The following is a 24,020-nucleotide window of genomic DNA, read 5'->3' on the forward strand; positions in this document are numbered from 1 at the left end:
TCCAAACTAAAACTAGTCATCTTATATTTCTCCCTCTTCTTGTTCCCTACACCTGCTAAGTTGCATAGTCAGTCCATTTTTACTCCATGTCTTTCCTGTTGACCCCTTCCTTTGTCCACCATTGGTACGTCTCATTACTGCATGCCTAGCTGTTACCATTCTTGTAACTGGTAACTCTATCTTAAGTGTCTCTCCTTCCAACTCACCTCCATAATGCTTCCCAAGAATCATCTTTTGGTTGCTAAGTTTTCTAGGAATAACAATCCACTTATTAGATACGTCCTTTGCCTCTTCACTTTTCTAATTATTTAAAAACATGTGCATTTTTGGCAGGGCTATTTGGTACCTGTTGCCTTAGTGGAAAATGACAAAAGGAGAGTGATTATTTATCATACTTTCTTTTTTGACCTCAGGGGAAAAACAAGGGTATTAAAGGTGCATTTTGGATTTACCTCTCTTAATGGATTCCGAATAATTTGTTTCAGTGTCAGAGATGTTACCTGCTATGTGTCTGTATTTTATGCAGTATACACAAAGCTGGGAGAATGTAAGTGGTGAACTCTGGTACCTTTGCAGGATGGGAAGAAACAAGTGAACTGGCCTTGTGTCTCTTGCTTTCATCAGTCACAGAGGCTAACCAACCTTTCACAGTGCTGAGCTCCTGAATTCCTGATTTAGGTTCACAATAGATATCTGTTAAATGATTATACTCTGAATTGGCTCAAATCATGACAAAATTATGGGTTACTCTAAACCTACTGCATCCCATATAGCTCAAATTCCTTCTTAGTATTTAATCCTCAGTCAAAATGATAAATTTGATTTTCACTAAATATGTCTGAGGGACACACAAACGCAGTTACAGTGATTATATTATCTCTGAGATGTGGAGCTGAGGGGGAGGAATGCTTAAAATATTGCACTTAAAAAAAAATGAGCCTGTCTTAATTATATGATGAAAAACTAATGAAAAATAATATACCTAGAAAACGTAAATGACAATTTGCCTTAGGGATTTCCCCGTTTTGGAATACATTTTAGAATCTAAATTGCAATATATCTAAGTCAAGACTCTTAAACGGTGGAAGAAACAGGGTCATTTCTTGGCCTTTCCTTGATACATTCACTGTGTGATACAGCTTGTCATCAAAGTTACTTTTCCTTATTTATTCTGACACGGAAACAAAGTAGTTCTTAAAGAAACGGGGGTGGGGTGGGGAGACCTAGCGCACATCACTGAGCTTCTGTTACAAAAGATGAGTGCTTATCACAGCGCATAAGAATAAAACTCTCACGTAAGGAGCTTTAACAGACTGCCTTTAAAAACACTATAGCTTTTTATAAAACTACTCAAAAGGATTTGTCGATAAGGAGTTTCTGACCACTCAGTAAACATCTCTTGCTCTATTTCACTCACACACACGCGCGCACACACACACACACACACACACACACGCAGGAGATTATCCAGACTTGAAAAGAAGTGGTTAAAACTGTTGCAAAATGTTTTCTTCATTATGTTTATCACACCTCTCCTGGCAGCTTTTTCATAACTTTCCTCCTTATGCTTTTCTGTACTCCATTTCCCACCGCTGTCTGAATTTTCCGGGAATGCTAATTGCCACCACAGTGGATACAGCACGACTAAAGGGACAAGTGGTCAATCTGTTTTATAGCGTTTTTCCAAAACAAACACTGCCTCCCCGTGTCAAAAGGTAGCCTGGAGGGTTTAAGGAAAATCCAGAGCTGGGTGACAAGGGCTTTGCGGCAGTGGGAAGCAGCCCCTCTACTCGGTTGTCCTGTGACTCCCCGCGCCTCAAGCTGCGGCCAACTCTGGCTCTTCTCCTGTCTTTCCAACCCGGCTCCTGACTGCCAACCCATATTGGAGTGTGGGCCTGCGGGTGCTGCACCGGGGTGACAACTGTCTAGATGCGACATGCATTCTGTAGGGGGTCCAAGCCATCACATTGGTGCAAAGATACCTGTCTTCGAGTGCAAACTGATTCCCTCTAGCCCCAGGACCGGGATTGCCTTTTTTTTTTTTTGGTGAGGAACCTGGGTGGTTCCGACCTTAAGGCCGCTCATCTGCTCCTCCTCCCCAACGAGGCTCCCACTCCAGGGTCCAGGGCTCCCTTCGCCCGATGCTCGCGCACCCCTTGCATTTCCTCCCTCCCCGGGCACCCTCGTATTTCCTCTTTCTGCTCCCGGCCCTGCCTCTCCCCCCTTCACCCTCCCACCCCGCCCGCCTGCAGCCACATGACAGGAAGGGCTCCGCCACACGACGTCACCAACGTCCGCGCCCCCGCCCCCGCGCTCCCCCCGCCCCGCACGCAGGGGGCGACCGGCGGAGGGGCGAACGTGGTCGGCGCGCTCCGAGCTCCCCAACCAGAGCTCGCCAGAGCGCCGCCACGGCGGCCGCCGCCGAGCCGGCGCGCGGGTTCCCGGATGTGCGGCGCTCGCAGAAGCCCCGCCCCCGCTGCCGGCTCCGCGCGCGCCCCCGCCCTCCGCCCAGAGCGCCGCTGCGCTCCGCTTTCCCCTCCCTGTCCCGCCCTCCCCCTTTTTCGTACCTTGAGGTTGCGGGTCAGCGCGAGCCACTGCAGTGAGTCCGTTACGGCTCCTGCGCGGGCGCGAGCACGAGCGCGAGGCTGCAGCCCCCGAGCCTCCTGGCCCCCTTTCCCCCCCGTTTCTGTCTCTCCCCCTTCTCGCCGTCTCTCCTCCCGCGCTCTCCTTCTCTGAATCTCGACCTTAATTTCTCTTTTCCTTGCCCGATCCCGCGTGTGCCCAGTCACCCGGCCGGCGCGGTCTCCGCGGCGCCGCCTCCCCTCCCCCAGCCCGCACCCCCTCCCCCGCGGGCGTCCCGAGGGCCGCAGCCGCCCCAGCCGACCGTAGTTGGGCCGCCGCCGCCGCCGCCGCCGCCGCCGCCGCCGCCGCCGCCGCCGCCGCCGCCGCAGCTTCCTGCGGGAGCCAGTCTGAGCGCCGACACTCCTCCGCGCGAGCGAGCCGCCGACCGCCCAGCAAAATGGTGAGCCTTTGGCTTCCCCACGCACCATCGCTCCCCGCCCGCCGCTTCCAGGGGCGGGGGCGAGTCCGGACGCCCCGGGGCGGCTTCCCCCGGTGGAAAATTCGAGAGACCCGAGAGAGCCCCAGCGGCCCGGGGGCGGCGGGCGGCCTATTGACAGAACGGCGGGGCCCCGCCGCCCGCCCCCGGGCCTCCGCGGGGCGCCCCTCCGCACCACCACCCCCCCGCGCCCCCGGGATTCCGCCCCGGCCTCGACACCCCGCTGCCCGGGCCGTCCGCTCCGGACAGCCCTCAGATCGGCCTGCCTTCCCTTTCTCCGGACCCTCTTCCACGTGGAGCCCCCCCCTCACCCCCAGACTCACTCTCTCAAGTTCGGGGAGATTCCGGAATCCTGTGGAAATCATGTGTGGCAAATGGCCCTTTATATAAGACCCACTTTCTCTCCAGGGCTGCTCTTTCTCCCACTCACACTCTGTTTTCAAGCAACGAGCCTTGGAAGGAATTCTGCCTTACTTCCCCCTCTCCAGTTCGTGTTTATTTCACTGCTGTTTGCAAACGTACGAGGTTTTTTGTTTTTTGGTTGTTTTTCGCTGCTGCTTTACTCTGCAGTGGCGAACCGGAGAGGTCTAAGGTGTAGATTCATGAAAACAAGTCTAAATTCGGTTTGTGATAAACGGAGATACTTATTTTTTAGTGCTTACTTACTGCCAAGGGTTTTTCGTTTTCTTTGTTACCTTCGTAAGTCTCTCCTGTGCTGATTGTTTTTGAATCATGGCGATTTAAATTTGTCTTTCCTTAGCCTCACATTAATCCCTAGGTAGAATTCACTGCTGTAGTGTTTCCGACCGACGCTAGGGGTGTGTCTCCCGCCTCTGTCACTGTAGCCAAGAAATCAACGACGCCCTTTTAGCCTGTTACCCTACCGGTTTTCTCGCTCCGGCTAGCCGGTGCAGTTTCCTCTTTGTAATCAAGAATTGCATGCATAGTAGAAAAAGTTTGCAGTGCTTTTTCATCTATATCAGATATCCGAACAGGTGATTTGGTCGTTAGGCTTTTTCTACAAGTCTTTGAACAGTTGTCCGAAGATTTTTCGACGGATTGCTTGGCGTAATGTCTTGCACCTTGTAATTGCATTTATTTCACCTTGTATGTAGATATTAAGCATTTCAAAATAGAGCGGTGGGTGAGTGAAGAGAGAAATTCTGTGGACTGCAACTTGGGATCAATTTGTGTGATTGGGGGGGAAGAAAGTGACATTAGTCAAGTAAGTCAGCTTTTATTTAAAACAGGACAAATGATTAAGCGCACCTATTAGTGTCCTTAAAATTCAGATTAGGAGCAGACTTAATAAATGATTAGTGGTTTTGATATGTAGAGGAAGTTTTACCCTGCCAACTTCGGAGGCAGCTCAGAGACGATTTTGGCCTTCCGAGTCAAAACTTAGGCTTTTCGAGACTTACAGAAAACAAGTTAGAGCGGAGCCATTCATAGTGCAGCCTTTTTTTTTTTTTTTTTTTTGCATAATCTTTCGGAGTTATGAATTGAACTTTAGTGCTTTAATACAACTTCTCTATACATGTATTTTACCTGAAGGTCCAGATCTTGAAGATCTTTGTCCAGTGTTTTTACCTTTATTTATAAATGATACGTTTTGAGGAACAGTGACCTAGTCTTGTTGTTTATGCAGTGTATAGCAGAATGATCTGCTTTCCAAATAGTTTTTTTTTTCTTGAACAACACGCTGAATTTTGAAAATTCTCTTTTAGGTCTTAAATTTATCTTCCTGATACTCAGTGTTTCCTTATTTTTCAAAAATATTTTAAAATCACCGTATGAGATTTTTTTCTTCCAGGTCATTATTTCTCTCTTCTTTACAGTTTCCTTTTTAGTATTTATTTTCTGATTCACTCTTGGCTTTTTTTCCTGCCGTCCTCTCAATAACATTTCAGGACATAATTTGTTGTGACAGTGGCCCCTCAACTTTTAGGATTATGTTGGTCTGCTGAATATAGCACTGGTTCGAAAGTGTCAGGACTGTAGCTCAACTCTGCCATATGGAATATTGATTAATTCAAATAAATTGGACTTTGGAGTGATCTGGTTCATTTATCTTGTTAATTGGGCATACAGTTCTGAAAACTTTCATTCCCTTTGGAAAATCTTTATAACTTTTACTGAGTGTTATGGACATACATTTTTGTCAGCAGATTTTAATTTATGAATATCAGTGATTAATTCAAGTAAGGGGAAAGTAAAAAGGCTTAGAGATTGAATTGAGCCTATCAAGAATCTTTTTTGACAGGTATTAATTTTACTTGCTACCTTAAAAGTAGCCTACTTCTTTTTTTCCTGTTATATCCCTTCATCTCTATTTGGGTCATATTAAACTGTTGAGCAGATGGGCTGAAAATTATGCATATGCATATAAAAATGTGAGTACTGAGCTCCAAAGAATTTTTCTTGAACCATGACTGGTCAGTTGTCTATGATTAAATAAATGGATGTTTATTTATTGAAATAAATATATCATCAATATTTTCTCTAGGTAGGTATGTATAGATTTAGATAGAGTACTTAAGTGTTACACACAGAGGTAAAATAAGAATAAAATAATCAAGTAGAATGTTTAGATCGGTGTGATTGAAAACAGCCTCTCAGTAATTTTTGAAGGAGTAAATCTTGTAGGGGCATTTTTAGAAACAGTTAACTTTTTATGTATCAGATGTAGTTTTTACTGTGTCATTAGTGTAACTCAGAAATATGACCAGGTGTTTTGGTATCTTTTTTTCGTTGGAATAGGTAATACAAATTTTGTTTTGGATGCATATATGAACATAGTGCATAAATAATTAGCTATTCTTTTAAGTTTTGTTTCTTAGGCCAACCTTACATATCATAAGTGACCTTCTTTATGTTTTTGTGTTTTTAAACTTTGTATTACAATTATCTCCACCATCTGTAAATAGAACCTAAAACACATTTATTGCTGTCTACAATAACTGCACTTGGAGTTGTACACAGCATATTTTAGTTTGAATTCTCTGACCAAGAAAGGCTACTTCAGAAAAAAGCAAGCAACCTGTCTTATGGCCAGCAGAATTAAAATTCAGATCAATCATAAAGAGAAAATTTCTCCATTTACTATGTCCCGTAGTGGTTAAGAAAATAAAAGCGTTCAGAGTACAAGGCAAAGAAACTGACTAAGGGTCAGTCAGCAATGAGAGAGGGACAGACAAGTGTGCGAGGATCAGGCATCTGTCATAGGTTGTAAGGCAAGCAAAAGTACAAGGCAGTGTAAGAAGTCAGCTTGGGCCAGGAGGATTAAGCCAGTCAGACAGACCGTGGGCCCAGAGTCGGGGCAGTCTGCAGGGATTCGTTCAGATGAACAAATACTTGTAGGTTTCGTCTGCATTTCACTGGTTACTCTGCCAGGCTGTGGAGGATATCAAAATGATTAAGGCAGGTTTCCTGCCTTCATTTAAGTAGAGAACATGAGACAACTGCCAATAGGTGTGAAAGAAAGTTAGCATGTTACCATATGAATAATATACACAAAGCTGGACAGAAATTGAGGAAAGAGCAAAATCAGTTTCTTTGGGGATTAGGGGAAGTTTTATGAAGGAGGTGACAATTGAGCTGGGTCTAAAAAGATTAGCATTGCAGTAGGCAGAGTTGGAGGTAGCTAGGAAAAGACTCTAAATCCTGGAGCTAGGAAGAGAGAACATAGATTTGGAGCACTGACACTCAAACTGTGATGCCTGGACAGCATCAGCATCATCTGGGAACCTGTTACGTCCCACCCTGAACCAGCTGAATCTATAACTCCGGGGCTGGGGCCAAGCAGTCTAGATTTATATACCTCTGGGTAGCTCTGATCTATGCTAAATTTTGAGAGCCACTGTTTAGAGAATAGCATGGAATGTATTTATTTAAATTTTAGTTGAGTGTCTGTTAATATACCTAGCATTGACCATACAAACAGGAGACATAATTATAGTTTCCAAGGAACTTAATCAACTAGGTGAACAAGACAATTATTATGCAGTGTGATATGTGCTATTAACAGACTAAACATGGGGTGCTGTAAGAGCACATGGCAGCGGAGAGGTGTAATCCAAGCTGAGGTGGGGATTGGATGGAGAGATGAAGGAATGTCACTCAAAGAAAGCTTCATGGAAGAGACGGTGCCTGAGCTGAGGCTTAAAAGGATGAATATTTAGCCAGTGGGAAAGACACTCTAGGTAGAAAGCTTTATGTTTAAAGCCACTGAGGAATGAATATATAAGCCAGTTCAGCATGGCTGGAGGGTAGGGGGGTAGGGTGGAATGGAGAGACAGAGTGGTCAGGTAGATTGATGCAGGATCCTAGAAGGGTTTGCATATCACATGAGGGAATTAATATTTTTTTCCTTAAAGCCTGTGGGAAGTTATTGTTTTTAAGCAGGAGAATGACATCGTCTCATTTACTGTTTTAGAGGGATCAATCTTATGGTCATGTGGATAAAATAGGGTAGCTGAATGTAGACATGGGGACCAATTAAAAAATTATTACTGTAAAGTGAGATATTAAGGACCTGAAAGAACATAATAACAGTGCAGATGGAGAGGAGGGACAAGGTATGAGACACATTTAGGAGGCAGAAGATAGGACTTGGTGACTTGGATTATGGGGAAGGAAGGGGTGAATCTTGCTGTGGCTTCTGGCTTGGGTGACTGGATAGATAATACTGCCATCCACTCAGCAAATATTTATCAAGAACCTATGTACTTGGGTAAGATTTGATTCGAGGGATACCCTAGAATGCTATTCCGCCCTCAAGAAACATCCAGCTTTCTAGGTTGACTGTTGTTTCATCTCTAGTCTTCTCTCATCATTTGGTAATTACTGCTTAGAATGCTATGTTGCACGAGTCTAAGTTCAATAAGATAGAGTGTTGTGAAATATTAACAGTGCCTGCTGCATAGATACCATGGTCTAGGAGCTAGCGGAAGGAACCTGACGGCCTGGAGGTAGGAAGGGGCAGCATGTTTGAGCAGTGATTCTCAGAATGTGGATCCTGAACTGGCAGCATCAGCATCATCTGGAACCTTGTTAGAAATGCACATTCTCTGTCTAGGAGATACAGGAGAAGTAGATTTGGAGGAGTGGTGATGATTTCTACCTTGGACATGGTGAATTTAAAGTAGTCATGGGGGGACTTCCCTGGTTGCGCAGTGATTGGGAGTCCACCTGCCAATGCGGGGGACAAGGGTTCAGGCCCTGGTCTGGGAGGGCCCCACGTGCGGTGGAGCGGCTAGGCCCGTGCAGCATGACTGCTGAGGCCCGCGCGCCTGGAGCCCGTGCTCCGCAGCAGGAGAGGCCGCAGCGGTGGGAGGCCCGTGCACCGCGGCGAGGAGTGGCCCCCGCTTGCCACAGCTGGAGAGAGCCCGCGTGCACCAATGGAGACCCAACGCAGCCGAAAATAAAAATAAAAAAATTTATATAAAATAAATAAATAAAGTAGTCATGGGTCACCTAGGTGGATATGACCAACAGGTAATTGGCTATATCTGGATCTGGAAGAGAAATCTGGGCTTATATTAAAGATTTGAGTGTTGTGTGTATTTGTTCTAGGTAGTAATTGAAGTCATGAAGCTGAATGAAATCCCATAGAGAAAGAATATAAAACGATAAGAGAAGAGGACAAACCCTAAAGAACACTGCATTTAAGAGGCAGGTAGGAGATGAGGAACCTGTCAGTGTTGTCTGAGAATAAATAGGTAGTTGGAAAATTAGCAGAGTGATGTCATATTTGAAGGAGTCAGCAGTGTCTAGATTTTGCAGAGATCAGGAAAGAGAAGAACTTAAAAGTGTCTTTTGGGGACTTCCCTGGTGGCGCAGTGGTTAAGAATCCGCCTGCCAATGCAGGGGACATGGATTCGAGCCCCGGTCCAGGAAGATCCCACATGCTGCAGAGCAACTAAGCCCGTGCGCCACAACTACAGAGCCCGCGCATCTAGAGCCCGTGCTCTGCAACAAGAGAAGACACGGCAACGAGAAGCCCACGCACCGCAACAAAGAGTAGCCCCCGCTCTCTGCAACTAGAGAAAGCCCACGCGCAGCAACAAAGACCCAATGCCACCAAATAAATAAATAAATAGTGACTGTACCAATTTACATTCCCGCTAACAGTGTACTAGGGTTCCCTTTTTAAAAAAAAAAAAAGTGTCTTTTGGAGGGATCAGAAGAGTTCTGGTGACTTTGGCAATAGTACAGAAAAACACCATTTTGTACTGGTAGCAAGGAAAGCCAGGATGCTGTGAGTTGAGTAATAAATGGGTGGCCAGAGATTGAGTATAGACTGTTCTTTAATGCTTTGACTTACGGAGAGATGATGAAATTTAGAAAATTTAGGTTTGAGGAAGAATTTATTTTGGGGGTTAAGAGAACAAGCCAGGAAGGAGGGAGCAGTTGAAGACTCAAAGAGAAAAGATGGAATTCTTAATAGTTTGAGGGCCCCAGGGAGGTAGGAGGGTATAATGAGTCTCCTTAGACAAGAAGAGAGATTTTTCTCATCCATTAACATGGGAGAGAAGGAGATAAAAATGAAAACTATTATAGAGGTTATAATCTTTGAGACAGCAACTTCAATTAAGCCCTAGGTAATGAAAATAAAATTGCAAAGAAATGTAAACTGAGAATGCAGAGGCCTTGTCTTTGTCTTTTCATTGTTATATTCCAAATACTTGATATATGATAGATAATTAAGTAGCGTTTGAAGAAGGAACATGTGGACAAATAAGTAGAATAAAGGAGTAAGTGCTGATGAGACAGTGGAGGCAGTGAGCGTCAGTTTTGAGACATTTATGGAAAAATGGACAAAGAAAAGTTAACTCTAGTCGTTTACAGTTGAGGTAATTCTTTGCAGGATAGGAGATGTCAGTATTTTTATTTTTATTTTTTGGCTGCGTTCGGTCTTCGTTGCTGCGTATGGGCTTTCTCTAGTTGTGGTGAGTGAGGGCTACTCTTCATTGCGGTGCACGGGCTTCTCATTGTGGTGGCTTCTCTTGTTGCAGAGCACGGGCTCTAGGCACATGGGCTTCAGTAGCTGTGGCACACAAGCTCAGTAGTTGTGGCTTGCAGGCTCTAGAGCGCAGGCTCAGTAGTTGTGGCACACGGGCTTTGTTGCTCCGTGGCATGTGGGATCTTCCCGGACCAGGGCTCGAACCCGTGTCCCCTGCATTGGCAGGCAGATTCTTAACCACGGAGCCACCAGGAAAGTCCCAATGTCAGTATTCTTTAGAGTTAGAAGAGAAGCAGGGAGAGGGATCTGTGAGGAAGAGGATGATTAGTGGAATGAGCCCTAGAAGTGGTAGAAAGAAGATGGGTAAAAGGAAAGGAGGGACATCAAAAAAGAGGGAAAAAAACAAGGTGAGGAGAGTAGGCCATGATGACAGGTATGTTTTAATAATGGAGGTCAAACTAGGTGACCTAAAATCACCTCAGCAACTGGGGCTAGTTTGAGGCAAGATCATCTGCTGAAGTTGAGAATGAGGCTGAGGTGAATGGGGTGAGGTTGAGGGTGAGGAGTATGGAAAACAAACGATTACAGTATAGATTTTGAAAGATTTGATAGGCAGTTAACAGGGTATTAAGTAAACCTTATTAAATAGTAGGTGGACCCAGGACTTAGGAAATTAATCTAGGAAACAGGAATTTTAACAAGAAAATAGCTTAATACTTTGTCAGTCTTTGCGTTAGTAATTTCTGATCAAATTACAGTTCTAAAAGGAACTGTTTTCTGAGTTCAGGTTTTATGGTAAGGGGAACATCTAGTTGAAGGTTAATACTCTTAAAACTTTTTTAAAGTTCTAAGCACACAATACATTTGCTTAAAAAATAATACCACACTGAAAGGTATACAGTGGAAAGTCTTTCCTGGCCATCCATTCTCCTTGTGTTGATCATTGTTAGGTTTCTTGTATATTCTTACAAGAAGTTTATTTTGGTGTGTTCCCCCCATCCTTTTTTTTTAAGCTATGCCAGTGTGTGGATTTATTAATCTTTTATAATTTAGCTTTTATTAAGATTAAAAAGGTCAGACTTAAAGAGATTTTTAATGATGTCATGCTGTAGTTTACAGATTACAGGCAGTTTTATTCCAAGGTAAGCATTGAGTCAAAAACAACTCAGCATAATTTTTTAAATTAGTTAGCAGTTTCATAATGGTTGAGGTTGGTACTTCAGCTAGGGTCTGAACTATGTCAATATTCTTATGAAATTACTCTAGGGAAAATACTATTTTACTAGAACATTTTTTGTACTTACTTTTCCACTTAGCACCTTATTAACAACATGTATAACAATTTTTTAAATTAAAAAGAGAAAATGATCTCTGAAGTGTAGTGGAGAAAGCATCTATTTTATTTCAAGCTTGCCAGATTAAAATTTCTTCCTCACTTTTGCCCTTCCAAATAAACTTTTTATTCAACAGTCCATATTCACTTTCTCCCTTTCCTGATTTTTCCTTGGACTCCCATATCCACTTTGTGGTCATGGGTTGACAGTAATTATAGCTAATGTATAGATCTGGTGCAGGAATGAAATTTTGAAATGAAATGTGACTAATTAATGTTTCTGGGTTTGTCTTTGGTTTTTATAGTCTTGTACTATAAAAATATTTAAAACATTTGAAGATTTCTATAGGAAATCCTTTAAAGTTTAGTACAGGTAATTCAGCAAGTCATAGGTTCTTATAGGTTACTTTCTCAGAGTTTTGTTTTGTTAGTTAAAGCCCTTTCTTACCAGTATCATCAGGAGGGCCACGTGGTAGCCCCATTGCTATCCCAGAAAACATTTCTGTAAATGAGATAGCACTTTGACTTGTGTTCTGGGAGCATTATTAAATTCAACTGTGCTCTAGCCAGGTCTCTCTTGACTTTTGTGAACAATACAGAGAATTCATTTTTACTTGTATGTTAGAATTAGGTATGCAGGACTTCCCTGGTGATGCAGTGGTTAAGAATCCGCCTGCCAATGCAGGGGACGCAGGTTCAAGCCCTGGTCCAGGAAGATCCCACATGCCACGGAGCAACTAAGCCCATGCGCCACAACTACTGAGCCTGTGCTCTAGAGCCCACGAGCCCCAACTACTGAGGCTGCATGCCACAACTACTGAAGCCCGTGCACCTAGAACCCGCGCACCGCAACGAAGAGTAGCCCCCACTCGCCGTAGCTAGCGAAAGCCCGCATGCAACAGCGAAGGCCCAATGCAGCCAAACATGTATACATACATACACACATACATACATACATTTATTAATTAAAAAAAAAGAATTAGGTATGCAGTTTAAAACCTAGGGATGAGAGTGTGAAGCACAGCCACCTACAAAAAGAGTCAAACCTTTACCATTGGCATTGTTAGAGCTGTCTGTTAGCACTTTTATTTATTTATACTTTATCTAGTTTCAGGGATGGTTTTCTTTCATATGCTCCTGAGTGCAGTGCCACAAGCAACCTCCTATTATAGGCATGCAGTAAGCTGGCATCCAGCTTATTGCATGCCAGATTGTAAGGCAGTCTTTAATTATTTGCTTATAAGGTAATCTTTAATAAAAATTAGAATGTCAGGAAAAACAAGTGCTAATAGGTAAATAAAGGAAATCTGTGATTTTATGTGTGCTCACGTTGCAACTGTTTTCCTAATAAATAGAATTTCATGAATTATAAACTAGCTCATAGTAATCTTTCTCAAATAGTGAATTTATGAATGAACAGGTATACTTCAGCTCTGCCTTCCTGTCTAGCTGTCATTCTTTCTTTACCATCATACTTTTGACTCATCTGTATTTGCTTACTTTCTGTTTTTCAGTCTTCTACAGTCTAGATCTGTGATGTCCAGTTCAGTAGCTGCTAGCTACATGTGGCTATTTAAACTTTAATTAAAATGAAATAAAATTGTGAATTCAGTTCTTCACAATATCTGCATTTCAAGTGCTCAGTAGCTGCTTATGGCTAGTAGTTACTGCATTAGCGCAGATATAGAAGATTTCCAGCATTGCATGAATGTCTGTTAGACAGCACTGGTCTAGAATGATAACGCATCTGCATTTTACTGAAACTTAGTATGTTGGCAGTACTCTTCTAATTATCAGCATGAGGTTGGGAGTTGGGAAGATTTGACGTTAGATTCTGGTTCTGCCATTTTCTAGCTAAGTGACCTTGAACAAATGCTATAAACTCTAGACCTTGTGTAAAATGGGAATCACAGCACCTGAGATAGTGGTGACAATAGAGAGTGTCTGGAAATCACTCATTAAATGTATTTGGTTCTTCATTCTTCTTACTTGACTTCTTTGTTATGTTGGGCCTTGTAGGGAACTCTTAAAATTCTCTCCTCTTCTGGCTTTTGTAACGTTTTCTGCTAGTGGCTCCTCTACCTCTCTGACCATTTTTGATCTTTGTTGCTTGCCTTTCATCTGGCTTTGGTCCAGGGCCCTCTTAAATATGATTGTATCACTTTCCCATTTAAAATCTCATACATTGTAGAGACTAAATCCTTAGCATAGCCTGTAGACTTCATTCGTTCTACTTGCTGTTTACTTCAGCTTCTTCCACCATGTTCTGCTTTCTCTATACTATAGCCACTTAAACCTTACGTTTATTCAGTATTTTATGCTATGTTTGTTTTTCCATCTGTTTATTCTACTCTCAGAGCCTTTTGCATGGACTATGTTTGGAATGCCTCCAAAGTGCCTCAAGTGACTGAGCCTCCCACCCCCATGCCAGGTCAGGCCATGTTCCTGTGTTATACTCTTTTAGTACCTTTTATGTCTTTGTAGCACATGATTAATTAGCTCTATGGGTGTTTGGCTGTTTTCTGTCTCCCCATGATATAATGTGAGTTCTGTGGGAGTGGGCATCATGGCTGTCTTCTTCCCTCTTATACCCCCCTAACTGCCAGTGTAGGCTCGTATATATTATATAAATATTTATTGAATGAGTGAATTGAGTAAATGCATGAATTCTTTGTTTATTCTCAAAGTTTCATCATCTCCTGTGTACTGATGATTCATAGTTTCAGCCCACATCATTCTCTTCTTCTCTAGTCCAGAGTTCTAACTGCTTACTTGATATTTATCTAAATAAGGATGTCTGTAAGACGCCTCAAACTCAGCATAACAAAAACCACATGCATTATATTATCTTCATATTCATGCTTCATTATTCCCTAATTTTTCTTAATGGAAACAGTATCTGTCCATTCACTCCTATCTGGAAACCTGGTGTATATGTTTTACTCCCCTTCACTAGTACCTAAAGCAATCATCAGTTACAGTCTGTACTAAAAGTATGACACAGAACACCTCCTGACCTGGTTTGGAGGTGGGAGGCTTAGTCACTCACTCGAGGGGCTTTTGAGGCATTCCAGTCTGGCTCACATACTGTCCATAAAGAGGAAAATGTACTTAACAACGTTCCCAGCATATCAATGCTTGCTGCCGTAAGCAGTGGCAGCTGAATCTAAAGTACACCAACACAGGTGACAGCAGCAAGCTACTGAAGGACAGAGTTCTGTGTACTCTGTCCATATACCACATTCTTCCTCTTGACTGATTTTGGCCATTTATCTGTGTTGAAAGAATTTATTGCACATTTCCCCCAGATGTTTGTGCATTTTTTCTTTGTTTCTGTAACTTAGCTTCAAATACCCTTTACACTTTTTTCTATTACATTTGATCCTCAAACAACGTGGGTTTGAACTACGTGTGTCTACTTACTTAACACGTGAATTGTTTTCAATAACTACAGTACTGCGAGCGTGGGGGTTGGTTGAACCTGCAGATGCGAACCGTGGATACCGAGGGCCGACTATGGGGCTGGAGCATCTGCGGACTTTGGTGTCTGTGGCAGGTCCTGGAAGCAATCCCTGTGAATACTGAGGGACAGCTGTACTTTGTTTGAGCTGTGCCTTTAGAAAGTGCCAGGCTTATTAGTTACTTAGCACATCTTTAACTATGTTAATATGCTTATTAGGATTCTTGTTGGTTTTGTTAATACTCTGGTTACAGAGTTGCACAGGTTTTGAGTGTCTTGCTTCCAACTCTTTTCCTTAAGCCATGTTATTTTTAATGTGCGACTGTTTGTTTTAATGTGTAGTTTTAAGAACATGGAGATTTTTCAGGAACATAAGTATCATGTTATGGTAAGTGTGTCCTGTCATTTAGATCCCCAAATATCTCTTGAGTCAAATTCTTCTTTATCCCCGCTGCCACTGGCATCATTGCAGTTTCACTTATTTCTCACCTGGACTATTTCTATAGCCTACTTGAGGCTTTGCCCTTTTTACCTCCCAAGTTCTTCTTCATTCTGTCTTCCATACTGCCACTAGGTTTTCTTCTGAAAAGGAAATCTAGTGTCACTACCTTATTTAAAAGTCAGTGACATATCTTCAGAATTAAACATTTAAACTCCTCTTCATGGCACTCATGTTCTGATCCTTATTTCTAGCCAGGCTTATGCTATAACCAAGTCAAACTACTTGGTTCTCAAGTGCCTCATCATTTTTTACTTATTGGTGCCTTTGTATGTACTTTTTTTTCCATCTGAATGTCCTTCCGCTTGCTTTCTCTGTCTGGCAAACATCAAGATCCTGTCCCAGTTGCATTTCCCAGCTCCTCCAGGCAATCAGTGGCCATTTGTAAGTAACTGTCGTTATAGTACACCCCATATTTCATTGTGTGTCATTGCCTCCTCTGCCAAGCCATGGGCAGAGCATGCATTTTTATTCATCTTGGTAAAGCCAGTTCCCTGTGCAGTATCTCTCATGGCATGTAAATGCTAATGCAGGATGGGTAGGTAGGCACTTGTCCTGGTGGCTTGGGAAGCTGAGGTGCAACTGAATTAGTTATATCTGTCGTCTAGGGATAGGGAGGTCTTTGAAAGTCCTGTGAATAAACAGTTAGAAAGCACAAGTGTGTGAGGCACAACGGGAAAGCTACCAAAAAGGAAATTGCTGTTGATTCTAAAAGTTATAGGACTCTTTTATGCTTTAAGATTCTTTTTACATATCTGAGTAAAGTGTCAGTTATATGTGAGTGTTACTTTCATTTGTTAAATGGTAAGCAAACTTTTTCATAAATAACACTCAAAATTTATAAAGAACGTTTAATTTTGTTTACTTAAACTGATTTATCTTAACATTTTCTAGATGTATTCTAGAACAGCTGGTAAAGGGGGGCTGAGACTCTAAATCTTTGATTTCTTAATTTAGCAAACATACTACATATGTCAAACATAGTGTTAGGTGCAGAGATGTCAGGAAAAAATAAATAGCCCCAGAGACCTCACAGCATAGATTGAGTCAGGCATGTAGAGGGAAAATTTTTAATACACTGTAAGTGCTTCAGTAGAGCTATTAGAAGGTGCTAGATTTCTTCTGGTCACTCTGCTTGCCCAGTTTAAACTTAACATATAGCAGCTCTTTGGACATTTTATTATTCATTTTAGTCACATTACTCATCTCATAGAGTTGTATAATGTCAAGCAGTTATTTAAGTGCTGAAAGAATACTGCAATCATTTTGTTGTTGATTATGGTGCTTTTTTTTGAAGTGCAGTTGATTTACAGTGTTGTGCCACTCTCTGCTGCACAACAAAGTGACTCAGTTATACTACTCGTATAGACATACTATTTTTATATTCTTTTCCATATGGTTTATTGATTATATTGCTTTTAATGCATTGTATTTGATACTAAGAGACATACTATGATGTGGTAGAACACACATGGGATATAGAATTGGAAGACCTATACTGGAGGATTATATATATATATATATCTCTCTCTGTAAAATAGCCACAGACTGCCTGATTTAGAGTTCTGGTGGGTATTGGGTAAGTTAGTACCTAAGATGTTTGATAAAGTGCAAAATACTGTTTACATTTTTAAAAATCAAACTACTGAAAACTAGTATGTAGTGTTCTAGGCAGATCTAGCTTTCATAATCACTTCATTCTAATTTCTGTATAGCTCTGTCCATCCAGTAATGTGCTTATTGACAAAGTAGAAAATGTATCAGAATGTTTTGGATTACAAGTAACAGTATCCTCCCATCTAAAAGTGGCCTAAATAATAAGGAATGTATTATTTCACAGAATAAGAAGCCCAGAGCCAGACAGTTACAGGGTAGTTTAGCAGTTCATCAGTTTCATCAGAGACATAAGTCCAGTGTACTTTACAGCTCTGCGTGTCAGGAGAGGGCTGTCATAATTTGACACTACCATCTGGCTGAGGAAGAGCAGGGGACACTTCCTCAAGTTCTCTTTATTAGAAAGGAAAAACTTTCTTGCAAGTCTCATAGCAATTTCTTTCTTAGGTCTCGTTGTGTTTTTCATGTTTCTTGCATACCACAAAAAAGACCAAATTCCTTATTCAGGCAGCTGAGTTTTTATTAGCTGGCTAGCTTACTTTACATCACCAGAGGATAGGCCTTATAGTACTAAAAACAGCCTCATCAATATTTTATTTGGTACTTGGAACAAAAGTCCCAGATTTTTGATGGGAACATTGGCAGTGAGAATTATATCTGGCTTCTGATGTTATACTGTACCTCTTCCCTCACCAATACATAGCTGCCACCCCGTGTTGTCAGCCTCATTAACACAAATATTTTCTGTACCAAGTTTACCATAACCAAAATTGTAGATCTGATAAGATACTTTTGCCCAGAATATATAACAAATTCTTAAAACTAAACAATAAAAAGACAGCCCAACTAAAAAATGGGTAAAGGATTTGAATAGACATTTCTCCAGAGAAGACAAACAAATGTCCAGTAAACACATGAAAAGATGGGCAACATCATTAGTCATTAGGGAAATACAAATCAAAACCACAGTGAGATACCACTTAACACCCCACTAGCATGGCTGTAATCAAAAAGACCAGGTAACTGTTGAAGATGTGGAGAAATTGGAACCCTCATAACATTGCTGGTGGGAATGTAAATGGTTGTAGCTGCTTTAGAAAACAGTTCCTCAAAATGTTAAATATGGAGTTGCCATAAGACCTGGTAATTCCATTCCTAAGTATATACTCATAAGACATAAAATGAAAAACACGTACACAAATGTTCCAGAACAGCCCCCAAAATGGGAACAGTTCAAATGTCCATTAACTGATGAATGGATAAATAAAATGTGGTATATCCATATAACGAAGCATTATTTGGCCGTAAAAAGAAATGTATTGATTTTTGCTTCAACATGGATGAATCTTGAAAATATTCTGCTGAGTAAAAGAAACCAGTTACAAGAGAACACATATTGTATGATTCCATTAATATATAATATCCAAAATAGGCAAATATGTAGAAGAGACAGAAAGTTAGATTAGTGATTGTCTATGGCTGGGGTGAAGCTGGGAAATGGGAGTGACTGCCAGTGGATATGGACTTTGTTTTGGGGGAGATGAAAATGCTCTAAATTTAATTGTGGTAATGGCTGCAGAGCTCTGTCAATGTACTAAAAACCACTGAATTGTACACTTTAGATGGTTGAATTGTATGGTATATGAATTATATCTCAATAAAGCTATTATGTAAAAAAAAAACCCTTACAAATCTGTAGTAATCAAAACAGTATGGTGTTGGCATAAAAACAGACACATAGATCAATGGAACAGAATAGAGAGCCCAGAAATAAACCTATGCATCCATGGTCAATAAATTTATGGCAGAGGAACCAAGAATATAAAATGGGGGAAAGGACAGTCTCTTCAATAAATGGTGTTGGGAAAACTGGACCACTATCTTACACCATACACAAAAATCAACTCAAAATTGTTTAAAGACTTGAACATAAAGCCTGAAACCATAAAATTCCTAGAAGAAAACATAGGCAATAAGCTCCTTGACATCAGTCTTGGCCGTGATTTTTTTGGATATGACACCAAAAGCAAAGGCAACAAAAACAAAAATAAACAAGTGGGACTACTAAAAAGCTTCTGCACAGCAAAGGGAACCGTCAACAAAATGAAGGAGACCTACCAAATGAGAGAAAGTATTTGCAAATTATGTATCCAATAAGGAGTTAATATCCAAAATATATAAAGAACTCATACAGCTCAATAGCATAAAAACAGTCTGATTGAAAAATGGGCAGAGAATCTAAATAGACATTTTCCCAAAGAAGACGTACAGATAGCCAACAGGTACATGAAAATGTGCTCAACATCACTAATCATCAGGGAAATGCAAATCAAAACCATAATGAGATATTACCTTACACCTGTTAGAATGACTGTTAGCAAAAAGACAAGAGATACCAAGTGTTGACAAGGATATGGAGAAAAAGGGACTCTTGTGCACTGTTGGTAGGAATGTAAATTGTGACAGCCACTATGGAAAACAGTATGGAGTTTCCTTAATAAATTAAAAATAGAACTACTGTATGATCCAGCAATCCCACTTCTGTGTATTTACTCAAAAGAAATGAAAAAACTAACTCAAAAAGATATATGCATCCCCATCCATTGTAGCATTTACAGTAGTCAAGACATGGAAGCAATCTAAGTGTCCATGGATGGATGGATGAAGAAATTGTGGTATATCTATTTGTATATGCAATGGAATATTAGCCATGAAAAAGAAGGAAGTCTTGCCATTTGCAATATTATGGACAGACCCTGAGGGCATTTTGCTAAAATAAGTCAGAGAAAAACAAATACCTTATCTCACTTATATGTGGAATCTCAGAAACAGAAACAAAACCCCAAAACCAAACTTACCCGTAACAGGTAAGAGTTGGTGTTTGCCAGAGGCAAGGGGTGGTGGGTGGGGGAAATGGGTAAAGGTGTCAAAAGGTACAAACTTCCAGGTATAAAATAAACAACTCATGGGGATGTAATGTACAGCATGGCAACTATAGTTAATACTGTGTTGCATATTTAAAAGTTTCTGGGAGAGTAGATCTTAAAAGTTCCCATTATAAGAAAAAAAAATTATTAACTGTATATGGTGTTGGGTGTTAACTAGACTTACTGTGGTGATCATTTTGCAACATATACAAATATCGAGTCATTGTGTTATACACCTGAAACTAATATAATGTTATATGTCAATTACTTATATCTCAGTTAAAAAAAAATACTTGAGGTGGTAGGCCTGATTTGGCTACCTAACAGATTATTACTTCTAATTTCTCCTGCAAAGTCATTTCTTCTGACTGAACCTTCCTTAATTTCTTCTCATTGTTATCATCTGACATCTTTCTGGATACTACAGTTTTTCATTCAGAATTTAAGTACCTGTGTCATATTGTCCCTCTAGGTTCCACTATCACTTTGTCTTCATGTACACCCTTGCTTTAGCAACATTAACCTCCATAACCCCATATACTTTCTCTCTACTAAAACTATATCCTATGGCCATAGGCAGGGTGGTCTCTTACCATAATCCAGAACTCTTCCACAGCTAGGACTTTATTTCCTGTTTTGAGATTATTTTCTCAATTATAATTACTGAAAATGCTATGACTTTAGAGTTTTGTTTTGGGATTGTGTGTGTTTTTAAATTAAAATATAGTACCAAATTAGTATTGTTCTCTACAAGAAGTTGTTGGACAGTTTGTTTCCATGTAAAGTATTCCATCCCTTTACTCCTCCTCTTCTCAGCTGTCTCCACCTATCTCACACCCTCTCATTGTCATGTTTCTGTGATTGTTACTACTGTGTTAGATATATGAACAACACATTTTTAAATGGCTTTGTGTGAGTTGTCAGCAACAAGCCACTTGAATTTAAGTGTTCTAAGTTGGGATGAAAACAGTTTCACTAACTTCTTCTCTTGTATAATACAGAAAGCATGTGGCTTTATGATATATTGGTAAGAATACTATGGGAATTATATTAGCTTGAGTTCAAATTTGATCTCTGCCACTACCAACCGTGTGACCTTGTGCAAACTGTTTAACCTTGACATCCCATTTACCCAGAAGATTGTTGGGAGGATAAATGAGAAGGTATATAAAGTCTCTAACAGAGTACCCAGCACATAATACTTTTTTTTTGTATTCTGTGATATTAACTTTCCTTTTTCCATCCATGTTTATGTTCACAAAGCTAACTTTTAAAGATTGTTTTCTAGATCCATCAGTTTTTACCTTTAAAAAAATCTATTAGAACTCGACAGAGTAACAACATTTATTGTATTGCATTTTTAGTTTGTTTGTTTGTTTTCATGGAAAGGCATTTTATCAGCAGTGTGTACATGTCAATCCCAATTGCAGGGACCTCCCTGGTGGTGCAGTGGTTAAGAATCCGCCTGCAGTTAGGTGCAGGATGTAATTCACACAGAGTCAGAGTGTTAGAGGTTAGCTTTGTGAAGGACAAATCTAGTTACAGATAATACAGACTAATAACAGTTACAAGATAACTAGGATTGATTAACTCTTTCAGGCTGCTTCCCTAGCCTGTTCACTCTTCCCTTTATTTTCCTTGTTACCAGGAGAGGAAAAACCTCATTTCTATTTTTTGTTGCAACAGGAGCATTCCTTCTTAGATAATGTTAAATGTGTAAGTGGTAACATGTGAAATACTTTTAACAGTTTTTCTCAAAGTTTTGAAACAATATTAGCCAGGATCGTAGTGCAATAGGATAGAATGTTATTCCTTGAAAAACTTTGTATGTGTGTAGAGTTAAGAAGCAGTTGTACGTTTATGATTTAATAAAATAATTCTAAAGGAAATTAAAAATCTGCCTGCCAATGCAGGGGACATGGGTTTGAGCCCTGGTCCAGGAAGATCCCACATGCCATGGAGCAGCTAAGCCCGTGTGCCACAACTACTGAGCCTGCACTCTAGAGCCTGCGAGCCACAACTACTGAGCCCGTGTGCCACAACTACTGAAGCCTGCACATCTAGAGCCCATGCTCCGCAACAAGAGAAGCCACTGCAATGAGAAGCCCGTGCACCGCAATGAAGAGTAGCCCCTTCTCGCCACAACTAGAGAAAACCCATGCACAGCAACGAAGACCCAGTGCAGCCATAAATAAGTAAATAATAAATAAATAATAAATAATTTTAAAAGAACTAAAGTTAAAAAAAAATCCCAATTGCATGTTTAGTTTGAGCTAAAGTAGTTACTGAAATTTAGATTGGTACATTTAAAGTAGCTGAAGGATTTTAGAACTTCATGTAAATTGTCTTAATTTGAAGAAAAGTAATTTCATTGTTAGAATAAAACCAGATGAAAAGAGCCCTCAATTAAGATCATTTTAGAGATAGTTTTGTAGGGCTAGTGTTGGTAATTACTCTTTGTGTAGCAATCTGCATAACTAAGAGTTGTTACTGAGCAAATTAAGGTTACACCTTGCCTTTTAAAAAAAAAATGTATTTATTTATTTATTTATGACTGTGTTGGGTCTTCGTTGCTGCGCACGAGCTTTCTCTAGTTGCAGCGAGCAGCGGCTGCTCTTTGTTGCGGTGCGCGGGCTTTTCACGGCAGTGGCTTCTCGTTGCGTAGCGTGCACTCCAGGCACGTGGGCTTCAGTAGTTGTGGTACATGGGCTTAGTTGTTCCGTGGCATGTGGGATCTTCCCGGACCAGGGCTTGAACCCGTGTCCCCTGGGGTTCATTGGCAGGTGGATTCTTAACCACCGTGCCACCAGGGAAGTCCTACACCTTGCTTTTAATAGTATGACTTTATAAAGTCTGAACCTACACCCCAAAATGGGAATAATTGTTATTTGTCTCCTTTATGACTCTTAACTCCCTCTTAAAATTTTTCCTTGTATGCTTTCTAGAACAATATAAGAATATGATCCATAATAGAAACAAAATACTATATATGCTCTATTATAGTCTAAGAAAACATTATGGAATAATATAGATTATGATAAAGCCATGACGGAATATTAAACTATTAAAATAGATCCGTATTCTACTGATTCTCTTTCTGTATTTAATAATTTGCTTTATTCTTAGTGAATTTCTCATATAATTTTTTAAGTGTTAGTATTTTCCTATTTTTTATTTCATTTTCCCTTTTTTAATGGACTCTCCTTTTAGTGGTGAAGGCTATTATCTGTATGCTGATATTTCCAAAATTGTATCTCTAGTCACGATCTGGCCCCTGAGCCCAGGTTCTGTACTTGCTGGATATATCTACCTGCATGTCCGTAGCCCCTTTACAGTTTCAAAATTGTATGTTTGGGGGACTTGAGAATCTGCTGTGTTTATACTTTGATCGTGCCTAGCATGTTGTATGACACATGGATGGGCATTTCCCCCTCTCCTCACTAATTGTTCTGTTAAAGGGTATAAATAGCAGGCTCTTTACGTGCAGAAAAATATTTCAGAATATTAATAAAGCAATATAAACAGTTATAAATTCATATAGTAAAGCTATATTTATATTCAGGCAGCTCAGTAAAAGAATAATCTGGTGTGTTATGAATTAGTCATAGTGTAAAATAAGAGATAAATAAGTTAGACTGCATTAAAATTAAGAACTTTTCCTCATCAAGTGGTACCATTAACCATTCTCCCCTAAAAGAATCTTGGGCTCCTTGGAGAAATAGCTGATTTCAGGACTGGGGCAGGGAAAGTACAATGTATGCTTGGAACGTCTTGTGCCAGAAGGTTAGGAAGGCCCATAGAATGATGGGAATATATTAAAAGGACACAGGAACCAGCCTGAAGGGGAAGGTTCCCACTGGCCAAATGTGGGACAATTTAAACATCAAATTAGATAATGATAAAAGATTATAACCCATTGAAATAAAATCCATTAAGTCCATACTGAAATACCTAAGTACATATAGATAGGAAGGAAAAAGAAATCTTTCCCTGCAGGAGGAAGCAAAGTAAAAAATGTTGAAGGGGGCTTCCCTGGTGGCGCAGTGGTTGAGAGTCTGCCTGCCGATGCGGTGGACACAAGTCATGAAAGATATAAACAGACTGAAGAATTGTTCCGACTTAAAGTATGCTAAAGAGAGACATGACTATTGAATACAATACATGA

General features: G+C 40.7%; 1 protein-coding gene across 1 annotated transcript in view; it reads left to right on the plus strand.

Moving 5' to 3' along the window:
* The first annotated feature begins 2,750 nt into the window (after positions 1–2,750).
* Positions 2,751–24,020, plus strand: part of PPP3R1 (protein phosphatase 3 regulatory subunit B, alpha) — a 58,857-nt gene continuing 37,587 nt past the window's right edge. Inside the window, exon 1 of the mRNA XM_060026469.1 lies at positions 2,751–3,022. Within this exon, the coding sequence (XP_059882452.1) occupies positions 3,020–3,022 (3 nt within the window). The 5' untranslated portion in view covers positions 2,751–3,019. The remainder of the gene's footprint in view (positions 3,023–24,020) is intronic.

The sequence above is a fragment of the Delphinus delphis genome, chromosome 12 (genome assembly GCF_949987515.2).
Source record: "Delphinus delphis chromosome 12, mDelDel1.2, whole genome shotgun sequence".
Taxonomy (NCBI): Eukaryota; Metazoa; Chordata; class Mammalia; order Artiodactyla; family Delphinidae; genus Delphinus; species Delphinus delphis.